General features: G+C 47.8%; 1 protein-coding gene across 18 annotated transcripts in view; it reads left to right on the forward strand.

The window, feature by feature from the left end:
- LOC101954174 (deep sea actinoporin Cjtox II-like) overlaps positions 1-18345 on the forward strand; it is a 69899-nt gene extending 51554 nt beyond the window's left edge. For 4 of the 18 annotated variants that reach the window (XM_065570772.1, XM_065570768.1, XM_065570767.1 and 1 more), the window contains exons 2-4: positions 6299-6395; positions 14118-14288; positions 16725-18345. In XM_065570772.1, the coding sequence (XP_065426844.1) occupies positions 14188-14288; positions 16725-17178 (555 nt within the window). In that variant the 5' untranslated portion in view covers positions 6299-6395; positions 14118-14187 and the 3' untranslated portion in view covers positions 17179-18345. Of the gene's footprint in view, positions 1-5285; positions 5446-5673; positions 6072-6298; positions 6396-9703; positions 11726-11745; positions 14289-16724 lie in introns of those variants that run through there. The other 14 variants (XM_065570763.1, XM_065570778.1, XM_024113889.3 and 11 more) reach the window with 9 other exon arrangements.
- The last annotated feature ends 8634 nt before the right edge of the window (positions 18346-26979 follow it).

The following is a 26979-nucleotide window of genomic DNA, read 5'->3' on the forward strand; positions in this document are numbered from 1 at the left end:
TGCAGGCCCCCACAGTTGTACCCTAAAGTTCAAAGTGGGGATACAGCCTTGACATGGTGACAGCGGTGGGATATCATTTTAAACCCAAAAGCCAGTAAGATTTTTTTTTCTTTCTAGCTGCTTGGAAAGCAGAGCTGAAGGTAGATGCATATCTTATCTCTCCTTGCCTGAAGGCAGAGGTGTTAAGTTTTTTTAACAAGAGTCTTTGTTAAGAGAAGGGTTCAATTAATGAGCAAATGACTGGTAAAAGGAATTTACAGGCTTAATTGTTTTTTTTTTCTTTTTACATCCTCGGAGTAGCCAGTTAAAAAGTCTCTGTTAACTCAGCAGCAGACTGAGCTGAGTGCATCCCAGTTTCAGTCAACTGCAGAGGGGTGTGACCCAGCACAAGAAAACAGGAAAATGACTACCAAAGAAGTAGCTAACAAAATAGAACTGGCCAAACTAGAAGCAGAAGAAAATGAGAAAAAACATCAGAGACTGCTTCAAATTAAAAAACTCAAGAAAGAAGCTGATGAGAGGGCTAGGGAGCTGAAAGAAAAAAAAGAAAAAGCCAAAGAGGAGGCCCACAAGAGAGAAATGGAGCTAAAAGAAAAAGAGATGGAGGAAAAAGAAAAGGAGAGGAAGCATGAGCTGGAAGTAGCAAGGGCTAGGCTGGATACATCAGCCAATCCTAGCAACTCCTCTCCAGGTACCACTTCCCATCCCAGAAAATTCCCCACCTACAAGGCAGGCGAGGATACTGAGGCCTTCTTAGAAAATTTTGAAAGGGTCTGTCTTGGATACAGCATCACTCCAGACCAGTACATGGTAGAGCTGAGGCCGCAGCTCAGTGGACCCTTAGCAGAGGTGGCGGCTGAAATGCCTAAGGAACACATGAACAGTTATGAACTTTTTAAAAACAAGGCCAGACTCAGAATGGGGCTAACACCCGAGCATGCCCGTCAGCGGTTCAGAGCCCTAAGGTGGAAACCCGATGTGTCATTTACCCGACATGCCTACCACATTGGGAAAAATTGGGATGCCTGGATATCAGGAGCAAATGTTAAATCTACAGAAGTGGGGGGAAGATCTTATTCTACTTCTAGCAAAAAGACATTTTTCTTTTACCTTAACTATGATACCTTAGGGTCCCACTATAACATATTACCAAGGTTCAATACAAAGTCATATAAAAGTTATACAAAAATGCATAATGCAGAGATTTATCTACAACTGCATTGATTGACTGCTGTGTGCAGTAATATAGTGACCCCTGGGTCTTTGAATGAGGCTTTATACTGGGGGGGGTGAACAGCGAGTCAGATGCGAGCGGGTGGGCAAGAGACGGGTGGGCAAAGAGGCGAGCAGGGAGCCAGCGGGGGTTCTAGGGGCGGGCATGGGGGTTTCTGGCAGGGGAGGGTGGAGGTGAAAGGAGGTGAGTGGTGGGTGAGGGACTGACTAGGAGGGACGCAGCAAGCCGGCAGGGGCCTAGGGGGTGAAGAGGGGTGTGATGGTGGAGCCGAGCAGGGAGCGGGCGGGTCCTATTTTACTGCTGTGATCTGGTCACCCTATGTGCGCCATTTCTTTCCCCCTCTACAGGTTTCCACACACTGTCAGTGCCTTGCTAGTGTGCCATGCGCTGTGAGATATCTCTTCTCTTTGTGTGTGACTGTGAGTGTTTCCCTTGTGTGTTTCAGAGTAGAAGCCGTGTTAGTCTGTATCCGCAAAAAGAACAGGAGTACTTGTGGCACCTTAGAGACTAACAAATTTATTAGAGCATAAGCTTTCGTGGACTACAGCCCACTTCTTCGGATGCATATAGAATGTTATAGAATGTTATATGCATATGTATATATGTTCCATTCTATATGCATCCGAAGAAGTGGGCTGTAGTCCACAAAAGCTTATGCTCTAATAAATTTGTTAGTCTCTAAGGTGCCACAAGTACTCCTGTTCCCTTGTGTGTGAATTTATTCAACAAAATCTTGAGCTTCATAATGGATACCATGAGTGAAAAGAAAAATAGAAAAATAGAATCAGAGCACAGAGTTTTCAACACTGAATGGACGAATAAATACTTATATACTGTTTCCAAAGACAAAATACTGTGCCTCATGTGTCATGAAACGTTAGCCATTCCGAAAGAATACAACCTTCAGCGCCACTTTGAACCAAAACATCCTAATCTCGCCAAATTGAACCCAAATTAAAAAATAATGAAAGCAGTCAGTTTAGCGAAAACCTTAGTGGAGAACAGCAAATTTTCAAGAAAGTGAGAACTGAGAATGATAGGATTACTAAAGTAAGCTTTCAAATTTCTAAGGAAATGGCTGCTGCTGGGAAATGCTTCACAGAAGGCGAGTTTTTAAAAAAGTGTATGTTGATTGCTGTATCTGAGTTATGTCCAGAAAAGAGGGGAATATTTGAGAATGTCAGTCTATTACACATGACTGTACAGAGAAGAATAGCTGACATTTCTACCAATCTAAGTGATCAGTTAAAGCAGAGAGTAAGTGAATTCTGCTTTTACTCCCTAGCTATGGATGAAAGCACCCATTTAAAAGACACCGCCCAACTTCTTATATTTATTAAAGGTATTGATAAAAACTTTGAAATTACTGAAGAACTTGTTGGCATGTGCTCCACGACAGGTAGCACAACCGGAAAAGAAATGTCCAGTGAAGTGATAAAGTGCATGAATGATAACTTGGGATTAGATTTCACAAACTTGGTGGCCATTTGTACTGATGGTGCTCCAGCTATGTGCCGAAAAAATGTTGGAGCAGTTACTCTTCTTGAAGAATTTATCAGGAGACAAATAACCAAACATCAGTGCATTATACATCAGCAGGTTTTGTATAGCAAAGTCTTAAAATTTAAGCATGTAATGTCAGTGGTAGTTTCCATTGTAAACTACATCCATTCTAGAGGACTAAAACATAGGACATTTCGAGCCTTTCTTGAAGGGGTAGACGCTGAGTGCAGCGACTTAATCTACCATACGAAAGTGAGGTGGTTAAGTCAAGGAAGAGTTCTCCAGCGTTTCGTTGCTTTGAAAGAGAAGGTAGCAAAATTCCTAGAAAATGGGCCAATAAAATTCCCAGAGCTTGAAAATGAGTCCTGGAATCAAGATCTCTTTTCCTTTGTGATATTACAGCACACCTGCATGATCTCAACATTCAACTTCAGGGAAAAAATTAACTTATATTTCAAATGTGTGCAGCAGTGAAAACTTTCAAAATGAAATTGAAACTTTTCAGAAGTCAGCTGTCAAAAGGTGAAATGTGTCACTTTCCCGCTTGTGCACAACATATCCCTTAGCAGAAACACGCCGAGTTAGGAAAAAAAATACGCAAAGCACATTAATCTTTTGATTGAAGAATTTGACAGAAGACTTACTTTGTCTAAAGAAGAAGACGTCCAGTTGAAGCTGATTGAAGATCCTGTGGGGAAATAGAGCAGGGGGGCCTTCTTTTCATTAGCCAGAGCTGTGAATCTGAAGGCCCCAAAATAAACCCTCCAACAGAGATTTGTTATGCTAACTACCCTTACACAAAGCAGTACAGGCCAGGGCCTGAACTAGACTAGACTGCACAATTCCCTGCCAAACTTGGTCAAGGGTCATGACCAGAGGAGGGGCGGGGGCAAGGAGGGAAAGAATAAAAAAGAAAAGCCCCAGCAGCAGCACTAATGAAATATGTTCATGACTAATGAAATATAATAACCACTTGTGTGAAGCAATAGGTAACTTTAGCTAAATGCAATTTCTTAACTCATGCAGCTTCTCCTTTGGGTGATCTGTCACCCACTCCGTGATTCCAGCTATCTGCAAAAATAGCCAATCATAGATCCTCTTTAGGCGTCCCATGGAACCCCCCCCAATCTTTAACCAAAAGACCCCGGAAAATAACGTGTCTTGAGAAATGTACCCAATCTGGTGCCAAGTACCACCCCTGGGGAAAACCACCAAGCGCCCCTCTACCCAAATAAACACCCAATTCTCGGAAAATAATGAGGAAGGTACCAGGGGAGAAGGGGGAGGGGGGCCTGACCCCGACCCTAGTTTCTTAACTCACGGTTTATGGGAGGGACTGACCCCAACCCTAATTTCTTAACTCATGACGTATTATTTGTACTTTGCTTGCGGTTTAATGCAATAAAGCCACCTGCGAGCGGTACTCGGGGTGTCAGTCTTCGGACTGCACCCCAGTGCACTGGTATGTATGTCAATAAACTGGCCTCAGGCTTGAGTCTTTGAACTAAAATCACTGTGTGGGTGTCTTTGACCACAACAATCCCTTTTCTGTGGATCCAGAGGAAGTGCCACTAGATTTGCAGTTGGAGGTTATTGAACTTTAATGTTCGGCAGTTTACCGAAATAAGCACAGAGAAAGCAGCCTGTGGAACTTCTACAAAAGTCTGGACAATGAAAAATACAAATATTTTATCAAAGTTGCACTGAAAATGTTCAGCATTTTTGGAAGCACTTACATATGTGAACAAACATTTTCCATCATGAACATGAATAAAAACAAGCAACGTTCTTCTCTGACTGATGACCATTTGGAAGACATTATGAAAATGTCCACTTCCAATATGATCCCCGAATACGACAAACTTGTTGCCGAAAAGAGTTGTACTCTCTCTCATTAAATTTGCAAGGTAATTATGAAAAGTAATTTTTTTTTCAACGGAACAGTTGTTTTTCATTTTTCCATGATTCATAAAAAAAAAAATTATTGTTTTGCTTTAATTGAAAAATTCTTAATAAAGTGTCACACACACACACACACACACACACACACAACCTTCCTTTTCAGCCCATAGCTGTTTCAGCAGGGCAGCACTGGGGAAGGAGGGTTTGTTTCCGCGGGGCAGGCGGTGCTGGAGGGTTGTTTCCATGGGGCGGGCAGCGCTGGGGGGGGGGGTGTTTGGGCGGGGCCAGGGGGGTTTCTTTGGAGTAATATGGCACTCACCGCTTTACGAGTCGTGCAGGCCTGCTCTATACTGTTTGTATTTCAAACTTTTCCTATTCTTCTGGGTGACACCCCAGACAATTTGGCATCAGCACTGCCTAGCCTGCTTGATGGCCCATTAAGGATCATCAGCTATACAAGTGACCCATTGAGGGAAGGCAGATACACCTTGTGACTCCGCAAGGCATGCAGGGACATGCCTATGGACAGAACTCTAAGATTTTTCCATGACATGTGCTGGATAGCTTGTGTTTGGAACAAAGAAAGCAGAGGCCACATGGCAAGAGACTATAAAAGACTGCTGCATCTCCTCCATCTTGTCTTCAGACCTGCTTCTTACTTCTGGAGGAACCTTGCTACAAACTGAAGCTCTGAACAAAGGACTGAATGACCCATCCCAGCTGTGGATGTTCTCCAGAGACTTGATTTGAACCTGCAGTTTATTCCATCACTGCCACAAGCCTGAACCAAGAACTTCGCCATTACTGTATGTAATTGATTCCATTTAACCAATTTTAGCTCTCAGCTATATTTCTTTCTTTTTATAAATATACCTTTAAATTTTAGATTCTAAAGGATTGGCAACACTGTGATTTGTGGGTAAGATCTGATTTGTATATTGACCTGGGTCTGGGGCTCGGTCCTTTGGGATTGGAAGAACCTTTTTTTTTTTTTTTACTGGAGTATTGGTTCTCATAACCATTCATCCCTGTAGTGAGGCAGTGTGGTTCTGCCCCCCCCGGAGAGAGACGAGTTCCTCCAGACACCAGAGTGGGCGGAGCCAGGGAGCTCTGAGCCCGCCCCCCAGAGGGTCAGGCATTGACCCGGAAGTATAAAGACCTGACTTCAGAGCTCACTGAGAGAGCAGCCGCCGGGGAGGCCAGATGCCTCTGGCCTAGCTCGCGATTGGGAAACCCCAGTGCCCAGCTGTAAACCCAAAGGACTGGCCTGACCTGCCCCATGCCAGCTACCAGGAGGAGTTGCCAAGTCTACCCCTCACCAGCTATCCCGAGAAACCCATGGGGCTGGACCCCTCTGTGAGCAGCGGCACAGGAGCCGGCAAACAGAGCTGCTAACAGGGGAGTTTGAGTGGGAGTTCCATTGGAGGAGAAGGTATCGGTATTTGCGTCTGTCTTTGTAGTGCTTGTATGTGTAGAGGCCTGTAGGGGCAGCGTGCTGGGAGGGCAGCTGAGCCCTCATTGGGGGCGGAGCTTGGCTGATTAGGGGGCACAGGAGCTGGCAAACAGGGCTGCTAACAGGGGAGTTTGAGTGGGAGTTTACAGGGGGAGGTGGAAGAGGAGGCAGGAGGGCGTGGTGCTCCATGTGCTGTGTTCCCCCAGGTGCGGAGGGCACAGGTGAGCAGGCGGGCTCAGACAACAGCAGCCATGAGCCAAGCAGCAGGGGACACAATGCAGATGATTGCATGTGGCAGCTGCGGTATGTATATGGTCCTAGCGGGGGTGCCTGAACAGAGGTATGTCTGCATGAAGTGCCGCCTAATAGAGCTGCTAGAAGAAAAGATCCGAGGTTTGGAGATGCAGGTAGATACCCTGGTAGAGTTTAGAAGGGGGTTCAAGCAGCTGATGGAGCAAAGGCAAGGAGTGGCTGAAGGGGAATGCTCAGGGGCACAGGTGGAAGCAGGGGCAAAGTGGGGGGGAATGTCGGGGGAGAATAAGGGCAGTGGAAGCATGTGACCGTGAGAAGCAGGCCAAGGAAAATGAGGGCCAGTGAAGGGGAAATAGAGCTCAGGAACAGGTTTGGGTGTTTGGATAACGAGGAAGGGGTGCAGCAGGTGGTAACTGAAGGGGGGAGGGTGAGGAAGAAGAGAAGAGCGGCTAGTCCCATAGAAAGAGGGGAGGAGTTGATGGAGACAGCATCAAATCTGGGCCCTGGGAGGATACAGGATGGCATCAGGGGGATTATAAGGGAAAATAGGAATGGACAGGGGTTGCAACTAGAGGGAACAGGGGATAGATTAGTAGATCGCACTGCCACCAGGCAAAGGCAGGTTTACGTGATTCGGGACTCCTTACTGAGGAGGTTAGACAGGCCTGTGACCAGGGTGGACCCAGAGAACAGAAGAGTGTGCTGTCTACCGGGCGCTAAGATACGGGATGTGGACCTGCGGTTGAAAAGGATCCTAAAAGGAGCAGGTAAGAACCCCTTGATCATCCTTCATGTAGGAACGAATGACACGGCTAGGTTCTCGCAAGGGAGATTATGCCAGGCTGGGGAAGACACTTAAGGAAATCGAGGCTCAGATCATCTTCAGTGGGATTCTGCCTGTTCCTAGAGAAGGGCAGCAAAGGGGTGACAGGATTGTGATGATAAATAGTTGGCTAAGGGAGTGGTGCTATAAAGAGGGCTTTGGGATGTATGGCCACTGGGAGGCTTTCGGGGACAGAAAACTGTTCTCACGGGACGAACTTTATCTAAGGGAAGGAAATAGACTTCTGGGAGGGAGGCTGGCTCATCTCATCAAAAGAGCTTTAAATTAGGAATTTGGGGGAGACAGTTGGGAGATGTCCAGTTAATCTCCACACCAGATTATAACACTGAGAGGGAGGTCGATGAGATAAGAACAGTTACAGCCGGGGGGAAGAGATTGGACATAAGGAGAAGCGGGGGGATGGATACTAGACTAATAGGTCATACTGGCGGTACGGTGTCCATACCAAATTGGATAACAAATGTGAGAGAGGCCAAACGGCATAAATTAAGATGTTTATACACCAATGCGAGAAGTCTAGGTAACAAAATGGAGGAATTGGAGCTCCTGGTCCAAGAAATGAAACTGGATATCGTAGGAATAACTGAAACGTGGTGGAACGGTAGTAATGACTGGAGTACAGGTATGGAGGGATATGTGCTGTTTAGGAAAGACCAGAACGAAGGTAAAGGTGGGGGAGTAGCATTGTATGTCAACAATGAGATAAACTGTAAAGAAATAATAAGTGATGGAATGGATAAGACGGAGTCTGTCTGGGCAATACTCACACTGGGTAAAAGAACTACTAGAACCTCCCCTGGGATAGTGCTTGGGGTGTGCTATAGACCGCCGGGATCTAGCCTGGATATGAACAGAGAACTCTTTAATGTTTTTAGGGAAGTAAATACGAATAGGAACTGTGTAATCATGGGAGACTTTAACTTCCCGGATATAGATTGGGGAACAAATGCTAGTAACAATAATAGGGCTCAGATTTTCCTAGACATGATAGCTGATGAATTCCTTCATCAAGTAGTTGCTGAAGCGACGAGGGGAGATGCCATTTTAGATTTGATTTTGGTGAGTAGAGAGGACCTCGTTGAGGAAATGGTTGTAGGGGACAACCTTGGCTCGAGTGATCATGAGCTAATTTGGTTTAAACTAAATGGAAGGATTAACAAAATTAAATCGGAGACTAAGGTTTACAATTTCAAAAGGGCTAACTTTAATAAATTAAGGCGACTAGTTAGGGAAGTAGATTGGACTAACATATTTATGGATCTAAAGGCGGAAGGCGCCTAGGATTATTTCAAGTTGAAGTTGCAGGAGCTGTCGGAGGCCTGTATCCCGAGAAAGGGAAAACGGTTCGTAGGCAGGAGATTTAGACCGAGCTGGATGAGCGAGCGTCTCAGACGGGTGATTAAGAAAAAACAGAAAGCGAACAAGGAGTGGAAGATGGGAGGGATCAGCAAAGAAACCTACCTTATTGAGGTCAGAGCATGTAGAGATGGAGTGAGAAAGGCCAGAAGCCGTGTAGAATTGGACCTTGCGAGGGGAATTAAAACCAATAGTAAGAGGTTTTGCAGCCATATAAATAGGAAGAAAACAAAGAAAGAAGAAGTGGGACCGCTTAAGACTGTAGATGGAGTGGAGATTAAGGATAATCTAGGCATGGCACAATATCTAAACAAATATTTTGCATCGGTCTTTAATGAGGCTAATGAAGGACTCAGGAATAGTGTCAGCGTGATGGATGGGAATAAAGGAGTGGGGATTGACATTACCGTATCCGAGGTAGAAGCCAAACTCGAACAGCTTAACGGGACTAAATCGGGCGGACCGGATGATCTTCATCCGAGAATATTAAAAGAACTGGCGCGAGAAATTGCAAGCCCGTTAACGATAATTTTTAATGAATCTGTAAACTCAGGGGTGGTACCGTTGGACTGGAGAATAGCTAATGTGGTTCCTATTTTCAAGAAGGGGGAAAAAAGACCCGGGTAACTACAGGCCTGTTAGTTTAACATCTGTAATATGCAAGGTCTTGGAAAAAAATTTGAAGGAGTAAATAGTTAAGGACCTTGAGGTCAATGGCAATTGGGACAAATTACAACACGGTTTTACAAAAGGTAGATCGTGCCAAACCAACCTGATCTCCTTCTATGAGAAAGTAACAGATTTTTTAGATAAAGGAAATGCGGTGGATCTAATATACCTCGATTTCAGTAAAGCGTTTGATACGGTACCGCATGAGGAATTATTGGTTAAATTGGAAAAGATGGGGATCAATATGAAAATCCAGAGGTGGATAAAGAACTGGTTAAAGGGCAGACTTCAGCGGGTTGTACTGAAAGGTGAACTGTCAGGTTGGAAAAAGCAATAGAGGGTCCTGTGGCACCTTTGAGACTAACAGAAGTATAGGGAGCATAAGCTTTCGTGGGTAAGAACCTCACTTCTTCAGATGCAAGACACTCCTTGCATCTGAAGAAGTGAGGTTCTAACCCATGAAAGCTTATGCTCCCTATACTTCTGTTAGTCTCAAAGGTGCCACAGGACCCTCTATTGCTTTTTACAGATTCAGACTAACACGGCTACCCCTCTGATACTTGTCAGGTTGGAGGGAGGTTACCAGTGGAGTACCTCAAGGTTCGGTTTTGAGTCCGATTTTATTTAATCTATTTATTACTGACCTTGGAACCAAATGTAGGAGTGGGCTGATAAAGTTTGCGGATGATACAAAGTTGGGAGGTATTGCCAATTCGGAGAAGGATCGGGATATCCTGCAGGGAGATTTGGATGACCTTGTAAACTGGAGTAATAGTAATAGGATGAAATTTAATAGTGAGAAGTGTAAGGTGATGCATTTAGGGATGACTAACAAGAATTTTAGTTATAAGCTGGGGACGCATCGTTTGGAAGTAACGGAAGAGGAGAAGGACCTCGGAGTCCTGGTTGATCGCAGGATGACTATGAGTCGGCAATGTGACATGGCCATGAAAAAAGCTAATGTGGTCCTGGGATGCATTAGGCGAGGTATTTCTAGTAGGGATAAGGAGGTGCTGGTTCCCTTATACAAGGCACTGATGAGACCTCATTTGGAGTACTGTGTGCAGTTCTGGTCTCCCATGTTTAAAAAGGATGAATACAAACTGGAACGGGTACAGAGAAGGGCACTAGGATGATCCGAGGAATGGAAAACCTGTCGTATGAAAGGAGACTCGAGGAGCTCGGTTTGTTTACCTTAACCAAAAGAAGGCTGAGGGGGGATATGATTGCTCTCTTTAAATATATCAGAGGGATAAATACCAGGGAGGGAGAGGAATTATTTCAGCTCAGTACTAATGTGGACACGAGAACAAATGGATATAAACTGGCCGTCGGGAAGTTTAGGCTTGAAATTAGACGAAGGTTTCTAACCATCAGAGGGGTGAAGTTCTGGAACAGCCTTCCGAGGGAAACAGTGGGGGCGAAAGACCTCTCTGGCTTTAAGATTAAGCTTGATAAGTTTATGGAGGGGATGGTTTGATGGGATAACGTGATTTTAGTCAATAGGTCAATAACGTGCCATTGCTGGTAATTAGTAACAATGGTCAATGATGGGACATTAAAAGTTACTACAGAGAACTTTTTTCCAGAGGGTCCGGCTGGAGAATCTTGCTCGCATGCTCGGGGTTCAGCTGATCGCCATATTTGGGGTCGGGAAGGAATTTTCCTCCAGGGTAGATTGGCAGAGGCCCTGGAGGTTTTTCGCCTTCCTCCGCAGCATGGGGCAGGGGTCGCTTGTGGAGGATTCTCTGCGACTTGAAGTCTTTAAATCATGATTTGGGGACTTCAACAGCTGAGTCAAGGGAGAGAATTATTCCAGGAGTGGGTGGATCAGCTTTTGTGGCCTGCATCATGCGGGAGGTCAGACTAGATGATCATAATGGTCCCTTCTGACCTTAAAGACTATGAGTCTATGAGAGACACCACCCCGACTCAGGTACCTCAAGAGGGGGAGTCTGGAAGTAGCTTGGGGGCAGCCGACCCTAGTCTGGCTGCAGCACTGCCAGAACCCATGTCAGTGTGTTGCAGCCAGGATCCCCTCTGATGCAGCAGCGGGTCTTGGGCCACTGCTAGGGCCCCGGGCTGGGATGCAGTGGAGTGGGTGGGCCTGCATCCCCCCTGCCACCCAATTCGTGGGTGGCAGTCTCCCCCTCTCCCTGGCCCTTTGGAACCTAGGGCCTGGGCCTACTGCTTATATACTGTTGTTGCTCAGCCCCTGCCTGAGGGCCTGAGCGCCTGACTCACCATTGCTCCGCCCTGACCTAGGGCCTGGGCTTACTGTGTTTATTTCTGCCCTCACAAAGGCTGCAGAGGAAGACTCCCGCGGCTGAACTAATTCCCCACAAGACCTCTTCCCGAGTTTAATGAGGCAGTGTGGTTCCCTGCCGCCCTGGAGAGAGACGAGCCCCAGCTAACCTCTCTACAGTCCCCATAACGAGTGGCACCGGTGGTGATCCTGGGAAACTGGAGTGTCTAAGGGAATTGCTTGTATGACTTCTGGTTAGCCAGTGGGGTGAGCCTGAAGTCCTCTCTGTTTGGCTGGTTTGGTGTGCCTTAGAGGTGGAGAACCACAAGCCTGGGGCTGTGACTGCCCTGCTCTAAGCAATTTGTCCTGAATTGGTACTCTCAGTTGTATCCCACCAAAGCAGCATTGTTACACAAGTACTCGGCTGAGCCTTCAAGGGTTAACACGTTGTTAATGTAGCCTCACACTCTACAAGGCAGCAGGAATGGAGGGAGGGGAGTCAGCTGTTGGAAGAAGAACAGGCTGACCCAGAGGCGGATTTGAGTAGATGGGCTTCTTTCAGGGCCAGCTCCAGGCACCAGCGGAGCAAGCTCATGCTTGGGGCGGCAGATTCCAAGGGGCGGCATTCCATCTAATCCTTTTCTTTCTTTTTTTGTGTTTCACCGCTTTGGCCGCCCCTGCAGGTTTTTTCTTTTTGGTTTGCTGCTCCCGCCGCCCTGTAGGGGGTGGAAGAGGGGAGCGCCCTATAGCAAGCCAGGAGGGCACTCCGCGTCCTTCCCTGCCTGCCAACTGGAGTGGCGCGGAGCCCTCCCAGCAGGAGGCACCCATGGAGGGGCCGCATGGCAGCGCCCCACTTAAGGAAGCTCTGGGGTCCCCCTTTCTCTCTCTCCCCCCGGCTAGCCGGGGTGCACACTCCGTTGCCTGGGGTCTGCAGGGCCGGGAGTCCCTCTGCACCCACGCTTCCACCGCCCCACAGGTATTTTGTTTTTGTTTTTTCTTTCCTTCACTGCTCTGGCCAGCCAGTTTGTTTCCCGCCCCTTCCCCGCTCCGGCCAGGGGCAGGTTTGTTTCCCGCCCCCACATCTTCGCCGCTCCGGCCGGCCGGTTTGTCCCCCCATCTTTTGCTGCTCCAGCCGTCAGGTTTGTTCTTCCCCCCCACACCCTCTGCTGCTCCGGCCGGGGGCAGGTTTGTTTTCCTCCTTCCCTCTCTCTCCCCCCCCCACTTTGCTGCTCCGGCTGGCCCAGCGTTTTTTGCTTGGGGTGGCAAAAAAGGCAGAGCCGGCCCTGGCTTCTTTATTACGGTACTTGTTCCCCTGGACCCAATTGTCCAGTAAGCACTGGATTAGTTACATCATACTCTTTTTATCTACATCAGTATGTAAATTCCTACATTTATTACAACACCCCCAAAACCCTTATGGAGTAATATGAACACCCATACAATGAATATTAATAACCCTATACTGAATATAATTATCCCCGCCCCTGATTACTATTTACCTTATTAGCATATTCTACCGATAAGTTTTACTTTGAAGAGACACTTTTCTGCTATAATTGCAGTCATGAACTCCTTGGATCAGCAGTTTGCAGGGGAGGGAGAAAGGGGCCATGACTCTAACCTCGCCTGTGCAGCTGGGAAAGAAAGGGGGAGGGAGATAACACTACTTTACCCCAAAAGGCATCCTTTTGGTTCCCACGTTCCTCAGGTATCTGCAACGTTATCAAACCCTTAAAAGGAGAAGGGAGGGGAGAGGGGTAGCCCTAAATCTATTAAACACAGAGAAATACCTACATTTTATCTATCAGGCGCAGAAGTGGTGCTTGCCTGTGCCTTTACTCCCTAATGCCATCTCTGCTCACCAGCAGTTTCCCAGTTTTCTGCTTTAACCCTTACATATCCCAACAACAGCATGGCAGAGAGAGACAGAGACACACACCGTGTGTAGGAGAGAGAGACGCACATTGTCCCTTTAAGTACACTGACCCTACCCAAAGTACACTGCCTTTTTAAGTAGATCAGCAAGTTGAGACAGCAGCTTCTGCCAGAAAGCTCCCTCCATCCTGAGCCCTGTGGTGTCCCCATACTGCTCCATTGAGATAAAGTACAGGAGCGGGGGGGGGAGAAGCAGAAGAAGGGAGGGGGACACCCTGGCATTAGCACCCCTCTTCCCCACCCTCTGCAGAGCAAGCAGGAGGCTCCCGGGAGCAGCTCCAAGGCAGAGGGCAGGAGCAGCACATGACAGTGCGGGAAGGGACAGCTGAACTGCCCAGCAATTGGTAGCCTGCTGGGCGGCTGCTGCACGGGGAACTTAGGGGAGGAGGGAGCTGACAAGGGGGCTGCCGGTCCACCCTGGTTCCAAGCCCCCACCAGCTAGCTCCAACGGGCTGCTCTTCCAGCAAGCAGTGGACAAAGCAGGTGGCTGCCAAACAACGTTGTAAGGGAGCATTGCACAACTTTAAAGGAGCATGTTCTCTAATTGATCAGCCACATAACAGGGAAACAATGTTAACCAGGACAACTTTAAGGGAGGAGTTACTGTAGTATGTTTGGGGTGTGAATGTGGAGTGAGTAAGGTTTGTTTTGTAATCAATAAAGAGCATTTAGAGTATTATATACCAACACTGTGTCCGGTGTCTGCTTGCTCCCCATCCCGTAGGGAGACTTCTATTGTGGGTCTAACAGTGCTTTGCAGGAGCTGCTACTGAACAATCCCTCATTGCTGCGAGATGACTACCGTTGAAGAGCTGATTAAGCAGGAGAATGCAAGCAAGTGTGTGGCCATCCAGATAACCAACACCACCAGAGACGTGACCCTCGAGAACCCCAGGTAAGCAGGTTCCCATAGTCCCCTCCACGCGACTTCCCAAGTCAGTCTGCGGCTGGTGTCTATACAGATGTGCCAGGGTGTGGGGTATGGGTCTGCTACTGAATATCTGTCTGTCTATCAGTCCCCATACATCCCATCTATCTATCTGTCCCCTGAGAGTCCCCGGGGTCTCTCCCTTGGCCCCACCTGACGCCCGCACACGCCTCCCCTTGGTGTCCCTGACTGTGCCCTGGACAGCGGGCGGCTGCCCCCTGCAGCTCCCCACTGTGCTCCGCTCTGCCAGCTCTGGCATCAACTGCTGCCGCAGGGTCCTAGCGCCCCCCCACCACTAGTGCCAGGGAAGGCTGACCTTGACCCTGCCCTTCCACCTGAGATGGACGAACCCTTCCCTTTTCCAGCGGGACCCTCCACCAGCACAGGGGGACCCCCCCACCCATAGTCACCGCTCCTGCCATACGCTGGGCAAGGGGCAGCCCCATCCCCCACCCCCAGTGAGGCTAGAGTGAGGGGCAGCAGCAAGGGAGGAGGTGCACATGTGAAGGCTGTCCCCCCAACACAGGGGAGGTGACGGGGCTTACTGGACCTGAGAGGACCTAGGAGCACGTGCAATGACAGTGGTGCAAGGTGAGTGTGCTGCCAGGGGGATGAGGGGAGCCCCTTCCCCCGCAACTCACTGCTGCCAGCGGGGAGAGGGCTGGGGGGAGTCATCCTCTCTGACCCCAGCCGGGGCAGCCTGCTTGCACCCCAAATTCCTCACCCCTGGCCCTGCCCCATCCCAGAGACTGCATCCCTAGCCAGAGCTCTCACCCTCCCTGCACCCCAACCCTCTGCCCCAGCCCTGAGCCCCCCCAAACCGTGAACTGCTCATCCATGGCCCCACCCCACAGCCCACACTCCAATCCTCTGCCCGAGCCCTTCCCACACCCCCAAACCCATCATCCCCAGCCCCATCCCAGAGCCCTCACATTTTTACATTATTTAAAATATATATATTGGCTTACAAGGTGTGGGGGGGCGGGACTTGGACCTGTTCTGGGCACCACCAAAAATTATACAAACCTGCCACCCCTGTATGTGTCCAGGACTAGGGTTGGGGGTGTTTGGAGGGAAATCACACTTTTGTTGGGGAGAGTGGGGAGGGAGAAGAAGGAAATGTTTCCCTGGCCAGATGATTTGCAAGGAAACAGTTGCTGGAAGCTTCTTGAGAGGTTAGAAAGTCTGACTAAGTCCCAGGGAGATGGACTGGGGGCAGGTGATGTTGCGATAAGCCTGTGATGTAATGTAAAGGTGTTCAGTGTATTTATTTCACATTGATACCACCTCCACATTACATATATGTGTGTGTTTGTCATGTACACTCACAGGTTTACACCCACACATAGTCACACAAACGTACAAACACATACACGTACACTCATACACAGCTGTATGATGTGTGTGTCTGTCTGTGTATGTCTCTGAACGCTTTAGGTAATAACATAATGTGCAGGACCATGTAACGCTTTCAGGGTTGCCAGATTTCTACTGCATTAATAGTCCAAAGTCATTTAAATATTAGCTCCAAAGTAGCCCAATATATTTATTGAAACAAAGTTGGTTTTTTTATTAACCCATTGGTCTGTACATCAAATAACAGAGGAAAGCTTTTGTTAGATACCCAGTAAAGATTTGATTTTTTTTTAAAAGCGACAAGCCCCAGCTGACGTTCATCCACATTAGCAAGAAAGCTGTGAGAAAACAATCAAATTCACTAAAAATCCTTCCACCCAGAGTCACCTACACCCTGGAGAAACCCAGAACTGCAATATAAGCTCTGTCACCTAGACTCCCCCTTCTTTCCCCCCAAGTCAACACCCTGATGCCCAGAACTTCCTGCCACCCAGTAAAAACCCGAAGCTCCCCAAGAGACACCCTACCACATAGAGCCCCCCCTCGCCCAGCCCTGTCATGTGCAACCCCAGAGGGGCAGCTCTGGCTCCTCCCCCTGCCTTAGATCCAGCCTGGCTGCTGCTAACTCTGAGGCCAGAGGTCTCCTTGCCCAGTCCCGGAGCCTGCAGGAAGCTGCTGGGCTCCAGCCCCTCAGCCCAGGCTCTGCAGCAGGCACTCCCACCAGGCAGGCTGCAGCTGTGGGAGCAGGGAGCAGGGCAGTGGGGGAGGCAGAACCCAGCCCAGGTCAGGTCGGAGGGTGGGGGCCAGCCCTTATCTCCACTATCTAGTGCCTTGGTCATGCAGGAACAACCCCTCTGCCCTGGGGGCTGGCCGAGGTGGGGCTGTGCTCTCTTGTCCAGCAACCTGTATGTCCCCTCTGCAGAAGAGCGGCTGGGCTGTGACCCACCCCAGACCCAAGGGTCAGGATTCCCCTGCTGCTGGGACGCAGTTATTAATTATTGTTATGGATGTTGTGTAATGAAGGAACCCCGTGGTGTTTTCCTCCAGGACTTACTGTTTCAGCGGCTGGGTCAAGATAAACCCTGTGTCCAACATTCCCCCCGGCTCTTCGGGGATCAGCGTGTTTGTGAAAACAAGCGATGCGGCCCGCGGGAGCGTTGGGGTGCTGAGCTACGAGTCCGACACTTTCACCCTGGCCATCATGTTCTCCGTCCCCTACGACCGCTTGCAGTACTACAATGAGTTTGCCATCGAGCTCTTTGCTGGCAGGAAGCACTTCGACAGCATGGAGCGCCTCTACCACTATATGTACAATGACGGCCCTCCCTATCTGTGTGACTCCTACAGGAAAGTGCAGGTAAAGGACCCATATGGCCAGCTGGAGGTGACCAACCAGGAGATCCAGGTGATGGCCACCATGTCCAAACAGAATAAGTCCATCATTGACGTGCAGATCAAGGAAATAGATGTGACAGAGAAGGTGGCTGCTGGTGGGAAATAGTATCTCTCTTTCTCCCAGCTTGAGTAGACAGCGATGTGCTAGCTCTGCTGGAGTTAATGCAGTAAAAATGGCCAGAGGGTTGTGGTTGGTGGGAAGAGCTAGCCACCCAAGTGCACTCTCACCTGACCTCCAGGGTATGTAATCGGGCGTCTAGCCTGAGCTGCTGCCCATGCCACAGTGTCCTCACTGCTATTTTTAGTGCACTAGGGAGGGATAGCTCAGTGGTTTGAGCATTGGCCTGCTAAACCCAGCGTTGTGAGTTATATCCTTGAGGGGACCATTTAGGGATTGGGGGGGAAATACTTGGGGATTGGTCCTCCTTTGAGCAGGGGGTTGGACTAGATAACCTCCAGAGGTCCCTTCTAACCCTAATATTCTATGTTTGTCTACCCAGGCTGGGCAGTATACAGGCCTCCAGAGTTTTGTCATGATTTTATAAAAAAGTTTTTTCTTGCTTATCTTTTAACCTCTGAAATAACAGGTGTTGGCATATGAAGACCTGAAGCTTAAGCATTTATCATGGTGATAAAACTCCCAGAAAGCTTTGCAAAAAATAATGCTAAAAAAGACAACATAGAATTATTAGCAAATAAGAGCTACATTTCTTGTAAGTGGAAATATGTTTAAGAGCATGACTTTTTGGTATAGCTGTATAAGTTTGTTTTTAATTGCATGGGTGCTTGCTAGGTAAAATATAATTGGCTAAGCAACTTAAATAAAAGTTACAAATTGTAATGGAAACAAAAAGAAAAGGATAAGTAGATAAGATCATAACATAAGAATATAAGAATGGCCATACTGCATCTGCCCAATGGTCCATCTAGCCCAATGCCAGACGCTTCAGAGGGAATGAACAGAACAGGGCAATTTCAAGTGATCCATCCCCTGTTGTCCGGTCCCAGCTTCTGGCAGTCAGAGGTTTAGGGATACCTGGAGCAAGGGGTACCATCTTGACTAGTAACTGTGATGGGGTCCCCCAATCGCCTGGCAACGAGTTTCACAGGTTGTGTGTATGTTGCATGTTTGAATCTCAGTCTGTACTGTTGTTAAATAATTATTCTCTGACACCTCCATAATTTCCTGCAACTGTGAAAATTTAAATTGATAAAAATAGAAAAAAAATGCTTAAAAATAAACATCGATATTATCCATTGAAATGAAAAGAAACCCTCGAATTCTGCCAAGTCTATCTATGTACCATTTCTGTCTCGCTAGCTACGCAGTCACCACAGTAGCTAGACTGTCCTACGGGGGTGCTGCTAGCGACTCCATCCTTATTGTTCCACTTAAAGCAGGGCTAAAATCCCCACTGCCACGACTGAAGTTAGGCTCCAAATGTGGCCCAGTAACAACCCTGTAAGGGCAGCTTGAATGGCCGATGTGAAGTCCCCGGTAACCTCTTCGTGGGAAACATCAGAGTGCTCCTAGACACCAACCCTGCGGCTCGCATTCCCTGGGGTTCTTATAATGTGCCATTCTCTGTGTGCGGCTTTCCACTGGGCCCCCTGGCCACTCCTAGGAGACTGATAACCAGCTAAGCGCAGGGAGCTGTCTGTGTGTCTGAGCACGGGCACTGCCGTCCGTGGAGCACCTTTTCCCAGATGGGCTGAACTCCTGGCCCCATTGCAACTCACTGTGACTGCAGTGGGCCAGGATTCCACCCCAGGGAGACAATGTATTGGAGAGTGTAAAATGGGGCTCCCTTTAGCACCCCCAGATACCCCCAGCCAGACCCATCCTCACATCCTCCGCCCTCCCCCTAACACCCCCTGCCCCCCATCACCAGACCTCCCCCTAACTCCCACTCACCCCCTTCCCCCCACCCCAGGTGTTCCCCTAACACCTCCTACCCCGATCCCCAGACCTCCCCCTAACACCTGCTCACCCCCTGCCCACCCATATCCCCAGACCTCCCCCTAACACTCCCTGCCCCATCCCCAGTCCTCCCCCTAACACCTGCTCACCCCCTGCCCCCCACCCCCAGATTTCCCCCTAGCACCCTCTGCCCCCTGTCCCACCATCCCCAGACCTCCCCCTAAAGCCCACTCACCTGCTGCTCCCCACATCCCCAGGCCTCTCCCTAGGAGCACAGTGGGCTGGAGAGTGAGTGCAGAGGCCTAGTGAAGCTGAAATTGAAACTGCAGGTACAGGGCCGACCAGCTCTAGGGTTGCCACCTTTCTAATGGCTGGTAACCTGACTCCTGAGGCCCCTCCCCCACCCCACAACTTCCCTCAAGGCCCTGCCCCACCTCTTCCCCCCCACCTCTTTCCCTAAGGCCCCACCCTTGCTCCTCCTCTTCCCACCTAGATAAAAAACCCAGACATCAGGGCTTGTTAAGTGGCACCCGGACACACAAGCCAAAACCGGGACTGTCCGGGTGAAAACCAGACTGGTGGCATCACTAACTGGCTCCTTCAGGGGAAAATCAAACCTGGGTTAACCGTGGGGAGTTTTTTGGGGCTGGAGTTCATCAGTTATGTTTCGGAAGCCTGCCAGAATGTGAGGCTTTGCCAGGGCATCTGAAGGTCTCTGAGCCACCCTCTCCCAAGGGATGCAGGAACTGCTCGCGTCACGACAGGGAGGTTTAGCAGATGTCACATACAGTCCCGGGTTACCTCCACTGTAGTAGCGTGAGGAGTTCCCCATGTGTGTTTTTAGCAGCAGTGGGGTGTTGTGCAACTTCACCTCCTTAAATCATTTCTGATCCTCCTGCTCTGAGAGAGCAGACCGAGCAGCGTGTCTATTATGCGCTATTTTCAGTCTTTCTCCTGCTTCCAAGGGAATCCAAATAACACTTTTTTATTGTCTTCTAAATTAAACAGATTTATAGAGAGGATACTAGGGCTTGACAGAAAATTGATTTTACATCCTAAGAAAAAATGTTGAAATTTCAAAATAAAACAAAAAAAACACCTTGTCCTGAAATGGGGCAACATTTTACATTTTTTTTGCTAAACGAAATTCTGAAAATAACATTCAGAATTTGGATCGATCAAAATGTTTCATTTTGATAAATTCAAAACCTTTCATTTCAGTTTTGACCATTTTTTTTTTTTTACTTTTTAAATATAAAATGAAACAGATTTAGAAAGGAAAAGTCATTTTACAAGGAAAAATCAAAATGGTTAATTATGAAAATGTTGAAACCGGGTGTTTTGAAATGTTTTCCCCATTTTTTTTTCAAAATGAAATTTAATCAAAATTTAAATGAGTTTGTGCAAAATGTTGGTTTTGTCCAAATGGCACTTTCTGAGAGAACACTGGTTTGACATAAACTTCCCAGTCAGCTGTAGATGCTACAGCATTCTGTGTGGACGACACATATGACACTGATCAATCTAAAATCCTCTGGAGTCCCCTCACGAGACAGGGATTGTGCATTTTGCACTATCCTCCACATTTGTAGTGTCTGCCCCAATTAGTTGCACTTTCCACAGCTTGTGAACTAGAACCAACAGTTGTTTGCATCATGAGACCGTTTGCTACAAGGAAAGCAGTCTTTGAGTGTTCACCCTGTTGTGCTTTCTTCTTAAGCCCCTGCTTTATTTGTTGTACATGATGCTGTTGCCGCTTCCTGGCATCTTTAGTAGGTGCCTCCATTGATGCATCAATTTCTAGTGCACATTTTAGGGTCAAATCAGCCTCGGTCAATAATCATTCTTGGGTTGCTTCATTTTCTTTAGGATTGTCCTGGAGTTGCCAGGAGTTAAAGATTAATCATTAATTAAAGATTATGCCGTGTGATGATAGCTCCAGGAATACGTCCAGTCAAAACTGGCAACCCTACGATCTCAAAATCCATCATTTAACCTTCTCCACACTTGCAATGCTCTGTTAATTTCCTTGGTCCAGCTACAAATTCAGGGATGATTTCAGTTCTTTTTGACTCCATGTATAAAAGCAGAAATTCTCTGCAACTCCCACTGACTTTGGGGAGAGGCGACTTGATAGAATTTCCAGAATTTCGATGAATGTTTTGTCTGCTGGTTCAATGGGGGGCGCTCAGGCTCCACAGCAGGTTCGAGGTTTTAACGCCTGTTTCACTCAGTATAACAACCACCGTGTTCTCATCACTGATCCCATGACCCATTCTACACACTTCCAGCCTCTCTAGTTGGGTGGGCCTTGCCTCTGCTGAGCTTGGAGATGAGCTCATTTTCCCCAAACAGCCTTGATTTCCCCTAGCTGAGCAGGTCCCTCAGAGTCCAGGGGCTGCAGGCTGCAGTTTCACTCCCAGAGGCGTATGTACTTGCCCTGTGTTCCTGGATTAGGATCCCATCCTCCTCATCGATTCTCATGTCTTTTGCTCTTTAGTGCAAGGGAACGACACAGGCATGGTGGGCCCCAAGTAACTGGGTTTGCTAATGATATGCAATAGGCCAAGCCTGTCACATACACCCTGCTGCTCTGGAAGGGCTCTGGAACGCAGAACACAATGAATGCCATGGCAGTGCTCTCCCTATTCCTGGGCAGTAGAGCTAGCCTATTAAACCTGTTTGCTAATATGCTTCACCGGAACACGTTTCACACCTTGTGAAAGCTGAGGAGCTCTGACTCTGTGCTAGATTCCTGGCCAAACGGGGCTCTCCACAGCAGGAACGGACAGGAGCAGGCTACCGGGTGGAGATGTCATTGCACAGGGCAGTCCTGTACCTCTCATTAGCACATATGGTATGTGGGCATTCATTACTCTGGTCTGCCCAGATGTCCATTGCGAGAGGCTCAGCTGGTGCTCACTGGCGATCTGCTTGATAAATTTTTTTTCTCAGAGCCGCTGCTATCTTCTGAGATCTAAAGGGGCAAAGACATGGAAGAGATTCTTAGACGTGTGACGCATTCCAGATGTGTGGGAGTCGAGATAACCAACAAAACTACAGTGGCCTCCGCTCCCCAAGGTTTGGAGTTTGTCCATTACACCTGTTGCTAATGAGCTCTTTCAGATGCTTTCAATATAAATGAAGAGAGAAGTGAGTTCCCTTCTCTACCTGCTGCATTGGGCACCTGCTGTCATGACTGCAGACCCCCTGGGCTTTCATTTCAACCTAATTTTTATGGGGCGTGTTCTACCCAATGCTGAATACTGAGCTTCAAGCTGGGAACCAATCTGGGCCCACGCATTGGTGGGAGAGTTCTGTTAGCAGGACCCTAAGTGCCTTTCCCTCACCCAGAGCAGAGTAAATGAGAGCAAACGCTGGGATGCCCTGAATGCTGAAGAGAAAAGCGCTCTCCAGTCCAAGTGTCTCTAGATTCTTCCAAGCAGTGAGGCAAAGAGGAGGTTGGGGGACAGGTGTGGTGACCTGGCCAGACAAAGCTTTGCTAACTGTGAGGGGATAAATCTAGATCAAGGGGATCATTTTATATTTTTAGAACCTTATAGGGGAAACCCCAAAATTGTACCAGGAGCAGAAATAATACAGAACATTACCAAAGACTTACTATTTATAATAAGTTACCAGCTCACTAATCTATTGTGAGATTGTACACACTGTGCAGTTAGTACCAAATGCATTGTTATTAACAAGAACAAAAGAGATTAATTCATAATATACTGTGTCACTTCAGAGACGAATAGGCTTTTCCTCTCCTTGCTGTAAATCCAGCTCCATGCTTGCTGTCCTGTTCTTTGCTTCTCTTTGGCTCAAAGGGCTCCTTAGATTCCATGTTCCTGGGCTGGACCTCTTCTCACCGAGTTTATCCACAAGCTAGTTTATCCCTCACCTAGTGGACCCTCACTTGACTATTAGGCCCCTTTGACCTGTATTCTGTCAACAGATGTTCAGACAGTCATTCTCTCTGTTCATGTACTTTAGGGTAGTGGCACTCAACCTTTCCAGACTAATGTACCATTTCAGGAGTCTGCTTTGTCATATGTACCCCCAAGTTTCACCTCACTTAAAAACTACTTGCTTACAAAATCAGACATAAAAATACAAAAGTGTCCCAACACACTATTACTGAAACATTGCTGACTTTCTCCTTTTTACCATATAATTATAAAATTAAATATAAACATTGTACTTACATTTCAGTGTATAGTATATAGAGCAGTATAAACAAGTCATTGTCTGTATGAAATTTTAGTTTGTACTGACTTCGCTAGTGCTTTTTATGTAGCCTGTTGTAAAACTAGGCAAATATCTAGATGTACCCCCTGGCAGACCTCTGCGTATCCCCCGGGGTACACGTACCCTTGGTTGAGAACCACTACTTTATGACCGTTGTGCCATGGGCCTTTCGTTTACTGTTTTCAGGATCTGGTTTAATCTCACACAGCTTTTTCATCAATTCCCTTTTTCATGAATTAAATTTCTTTCAGGTTTTTTCCCCTTGATATTCACTCTCTGGTACATCTGTAGATGTTATTTCCTTCTACTTCCCTCCTCTAATAGAACCTCCTCACGTACCTAGGTCTCTTCCCCACCCCCCGCTTCTCCTGACCTAAAACCTTTCCTATTTACCTTTTTTCCTCCTTCTCACTTCCCTGTCCCCTCCTTCTATTCTCCTATTCTTCTTTTATATTGTCACTTCCACCTACCCCAGTTCCGGTTCTTCCGCTAGCTCATCATCTCAATTCTTCTCCTTCCCTAACAGCTTTTTCCAGCTGCCCCTTCGGGTGGATCCCAAACCCCGTCTCCAGCTTGAGCTGCCTAATCTCTTTCACCAGATGTGACCTTGTTTGTTCACAATAAATCTACAAAGTCCTGTTTCCCTGAGTACAGTACAGACAAACAACAGCAGGCATTATAGGCAAATAGAGGACAATCCCAACCAGTAATATATATATATATATGGTGCTTCAGATTTAGTGTGTGTGGTGCTTCAATAGGCCTAATTCCCCAAAATTAGACAAATTATGAGCTAAATTAACACATCAGCACTATACAATACCAGTAAAACACATAAATGGACTAAGAGCTGGCTAACTGACCGATCTCAAAAAGTAGTTGTCAAGAGAGGAATCAACACTGAATAAGGGTGTTTCTGGTGGATGACACAAAAATTGGCAGAATGATGAGGACAGGGCAGCCATGGAGAGGGATCTGGATTGCTTGGTAAACTGAGCCCATTCAGGTTACTTCTGTATTGAGACCTGTGCTGTTCAACAGATCCATAAATGGTCTGTAAAAGGGGGTGAACAGTGAGGTGGCAAAATTTGCAGACGATACATAATTAAGCTGACTGTGAAGAGTTACAAAAGGATCCCACAAAACTGGGTGATTGGGCAACCAAATGGCAGATGAAATTCAATGTTGATAAATGCAAAGTAATGCTCATTGGAAAACATAATCCCAACTGGGTCTAAATTAGTTGTTACCACTCAAAAAAGAGATTTGGGTGTCATCATCAATTGTTCTCTGAAAACTTCCACTAAATATGCAGTGACAGTCAAAAAATCAAAGAGAAGGAGCCATTAGAAAAGGGATAGATAACAAGACAGAAAATACCATACTGCTGTAGTAAGATGAGGCCCTGAAACATAAACCCTTGGTATCAGAGGCCTGGTATGAGGCCTGAACTAAAGTAATGGTCAAGACTTTGCTAACATAAAGCAGAGTTAAGCTGTGAGCCAGCGGCAGGCCCTGCTCACAGAAGTTGGCAAGAAGAAGGCTGCTAATTGCACGTATATACATATCTAAAAGGTATCAAGTACTAACAGGATGAACACCGAAACATTCTGGTACGAACACATTCCACAGAGATAATAAGGAACAGGCTGACCCATCCTAAAGATAGGGTCAAAAGGATAATATGATGGACAGACTTGTTTGTTTGAACCAACATGTACCAGGACAGAGGCAGCACCCTAATGCATAATGGGGTTGTATCTCAAGGCATCAAGCGTGATGTGTAACTTGTTTGTACCTGTGTATAAGAATGCATCCCTGAGTGGATGTCTTTGTCCAGCCTAGGGGGCAGTAGAGTGTCCCACCACTGACTGCATAGGCGCCAACTTTTCCAGGCGCCGGTGGGTGCTTGCCCCCTGTCCCTGCCCCTGACCCCATCCCAACCCCTTCCCCAAAGTCCCCACCCCAACTCCGCCCCTTCCCTGCCCCTATTGGACCCCTTCCCCAAATCCCCGCCCCGGCCCTGCCTCTTCCCCGAGCACACCACATTCCTCCTCCTCCCCAGTCCCTCCCAGCGCTTGCCGCCACGAATCAGCTGTTTCACAGTGGGAAGCGCTGAGAGGGGGGGAGAAGTGGAGCCCCGGCGCACTCAGGGGAGGAGGTGGAGGTGGAGCAGAGGTGATCTAGGGCTGGGGATTGGGGCGGGGAGGGGAGCTGCTGGTGGGTGCAGAGCACCCACCCATTTTTCCCTGTGGGTGCTCCAGCCCTGGAGTCAGCGCCTATGACTGACTGAGCTGTGTCCATTGTCAGGGGGGACATATTCATAGTGACAGGTTTTAGAGTAGCAGCCGTGTTAGTCTATATCAGCAAAAAGAACAGGAGTACTTGTGGCATCTTAGAGACTAACAAATTTATTTGAGCATAAGCTTTCATGGGCTACAGCCCACTTCAGGAGATGCCAATAGCTTATGCTCAAATAAATTTGTTAGTCTCCAAGGTGCCACAAGTACTCATATTCATAGTATGTCCTGTAGAGTCTGCTGGAAACTATTACTGTGCTTCGTTTGACAATAAACCTGTCCGGGTGCCTTCGTACCTTATCGGAGTCTGTGGTCACTGGGGGTTCTCTCGGGGTCAGCTGCGTCAGCGAGCTACGCAGAACTGGGGCAGCACACAGAGGGAACACATGCACGCAGCTGACTGTTATCAACATTGGATAGCCAATCAGAGGCAGTGTCCCCTGAGCCAGAAACTCAGGGGAACCTATATATAAGAACGTATTTAGAATAGTATGGAATAGAATAGCATGAGCATTTCACATCATCGTCAGATGGGTGCCCGCAGGGGCCAAACCCACCTCGCTGCCAGGGAATTGCCAGACATGGAAACACTGAAAGAATGAATGTTGGGGGCTTTTTCTTTGGCTTTCTGGTCATGTTTCCCAGCTTTTGTCTCCACTCCAGAGGCTAGTGCTGTGTCTGTGCCTTGCCCAATAGTAAAACTACAAAGAAACCACAGAGCAGCTGAGTCCCTGATAACTCTGTTTAGCGACCCTGTTGGCCAGCTTTACAGGCCCAGCTACCCACCAACTACAGCTCTGACTAGTTTGGGGTGACTTCTAAAACACCAAACACAGTGAGCGCCACGAGAGGGCTCACAAACTATTTAAAGGGATACCACCCAATCCCACTACAATTAGACTTTTTTTGTAAACAAATGAAAGCTGAGTTTCCAGCACCTGAGCTTGAAGAGAAACACCCAGATTCATAAAACTAATGATAAAATTGTGATAGTTGGCAACACTGTCAATGCTGCAATCAGGTGACTAAACGCCGTCTCTGCTTTGTTAACTCATGGTTGATTCTAATGACCTCCTGCTGAGGATGCACTGTCACAAACAGAATTCTTGTCTCCCCACAGTTTTTTCTGTTACAGCGGTCACACCTTCATCCCCCCTGCACCAGCCATCAGCCCTGGCTGCAAGGAGAACTGTGTGTTTGTGAAAAGGAACCTCAGTGCCTGGGGAGTTGCAGGGGCTCCCGCGTATGAGTGGGCCGGGTTCTCACTTATCCTCATGATCTCCAATCCCTTTGACAACAACGTGCACCACCTCCAGTATGCACTGGAAATCCGCGAGGGCAGAATGAGCTGCAAAGAATTGGAGAGTCTCTACCACAGCATGCGTGGCCACAGGCCTCTGTCCAGAACCTATCATAGGAACAACTTGGGAGAAAC

The sequence above is a fragment of the Chrysemys picta genome, chromosome 17 (assembly GCF_011386835.1).
Source record: "Chrysemys picta bellii isolate R12L10 chromosome 17, ASM1138683v2, whole genome shotgun sequence".
Lineage (NCBI taxonomy): Eukaryota > Metazoa > Chordata > Testudines > Emydidae > Chrysemys > Chrysemys picta.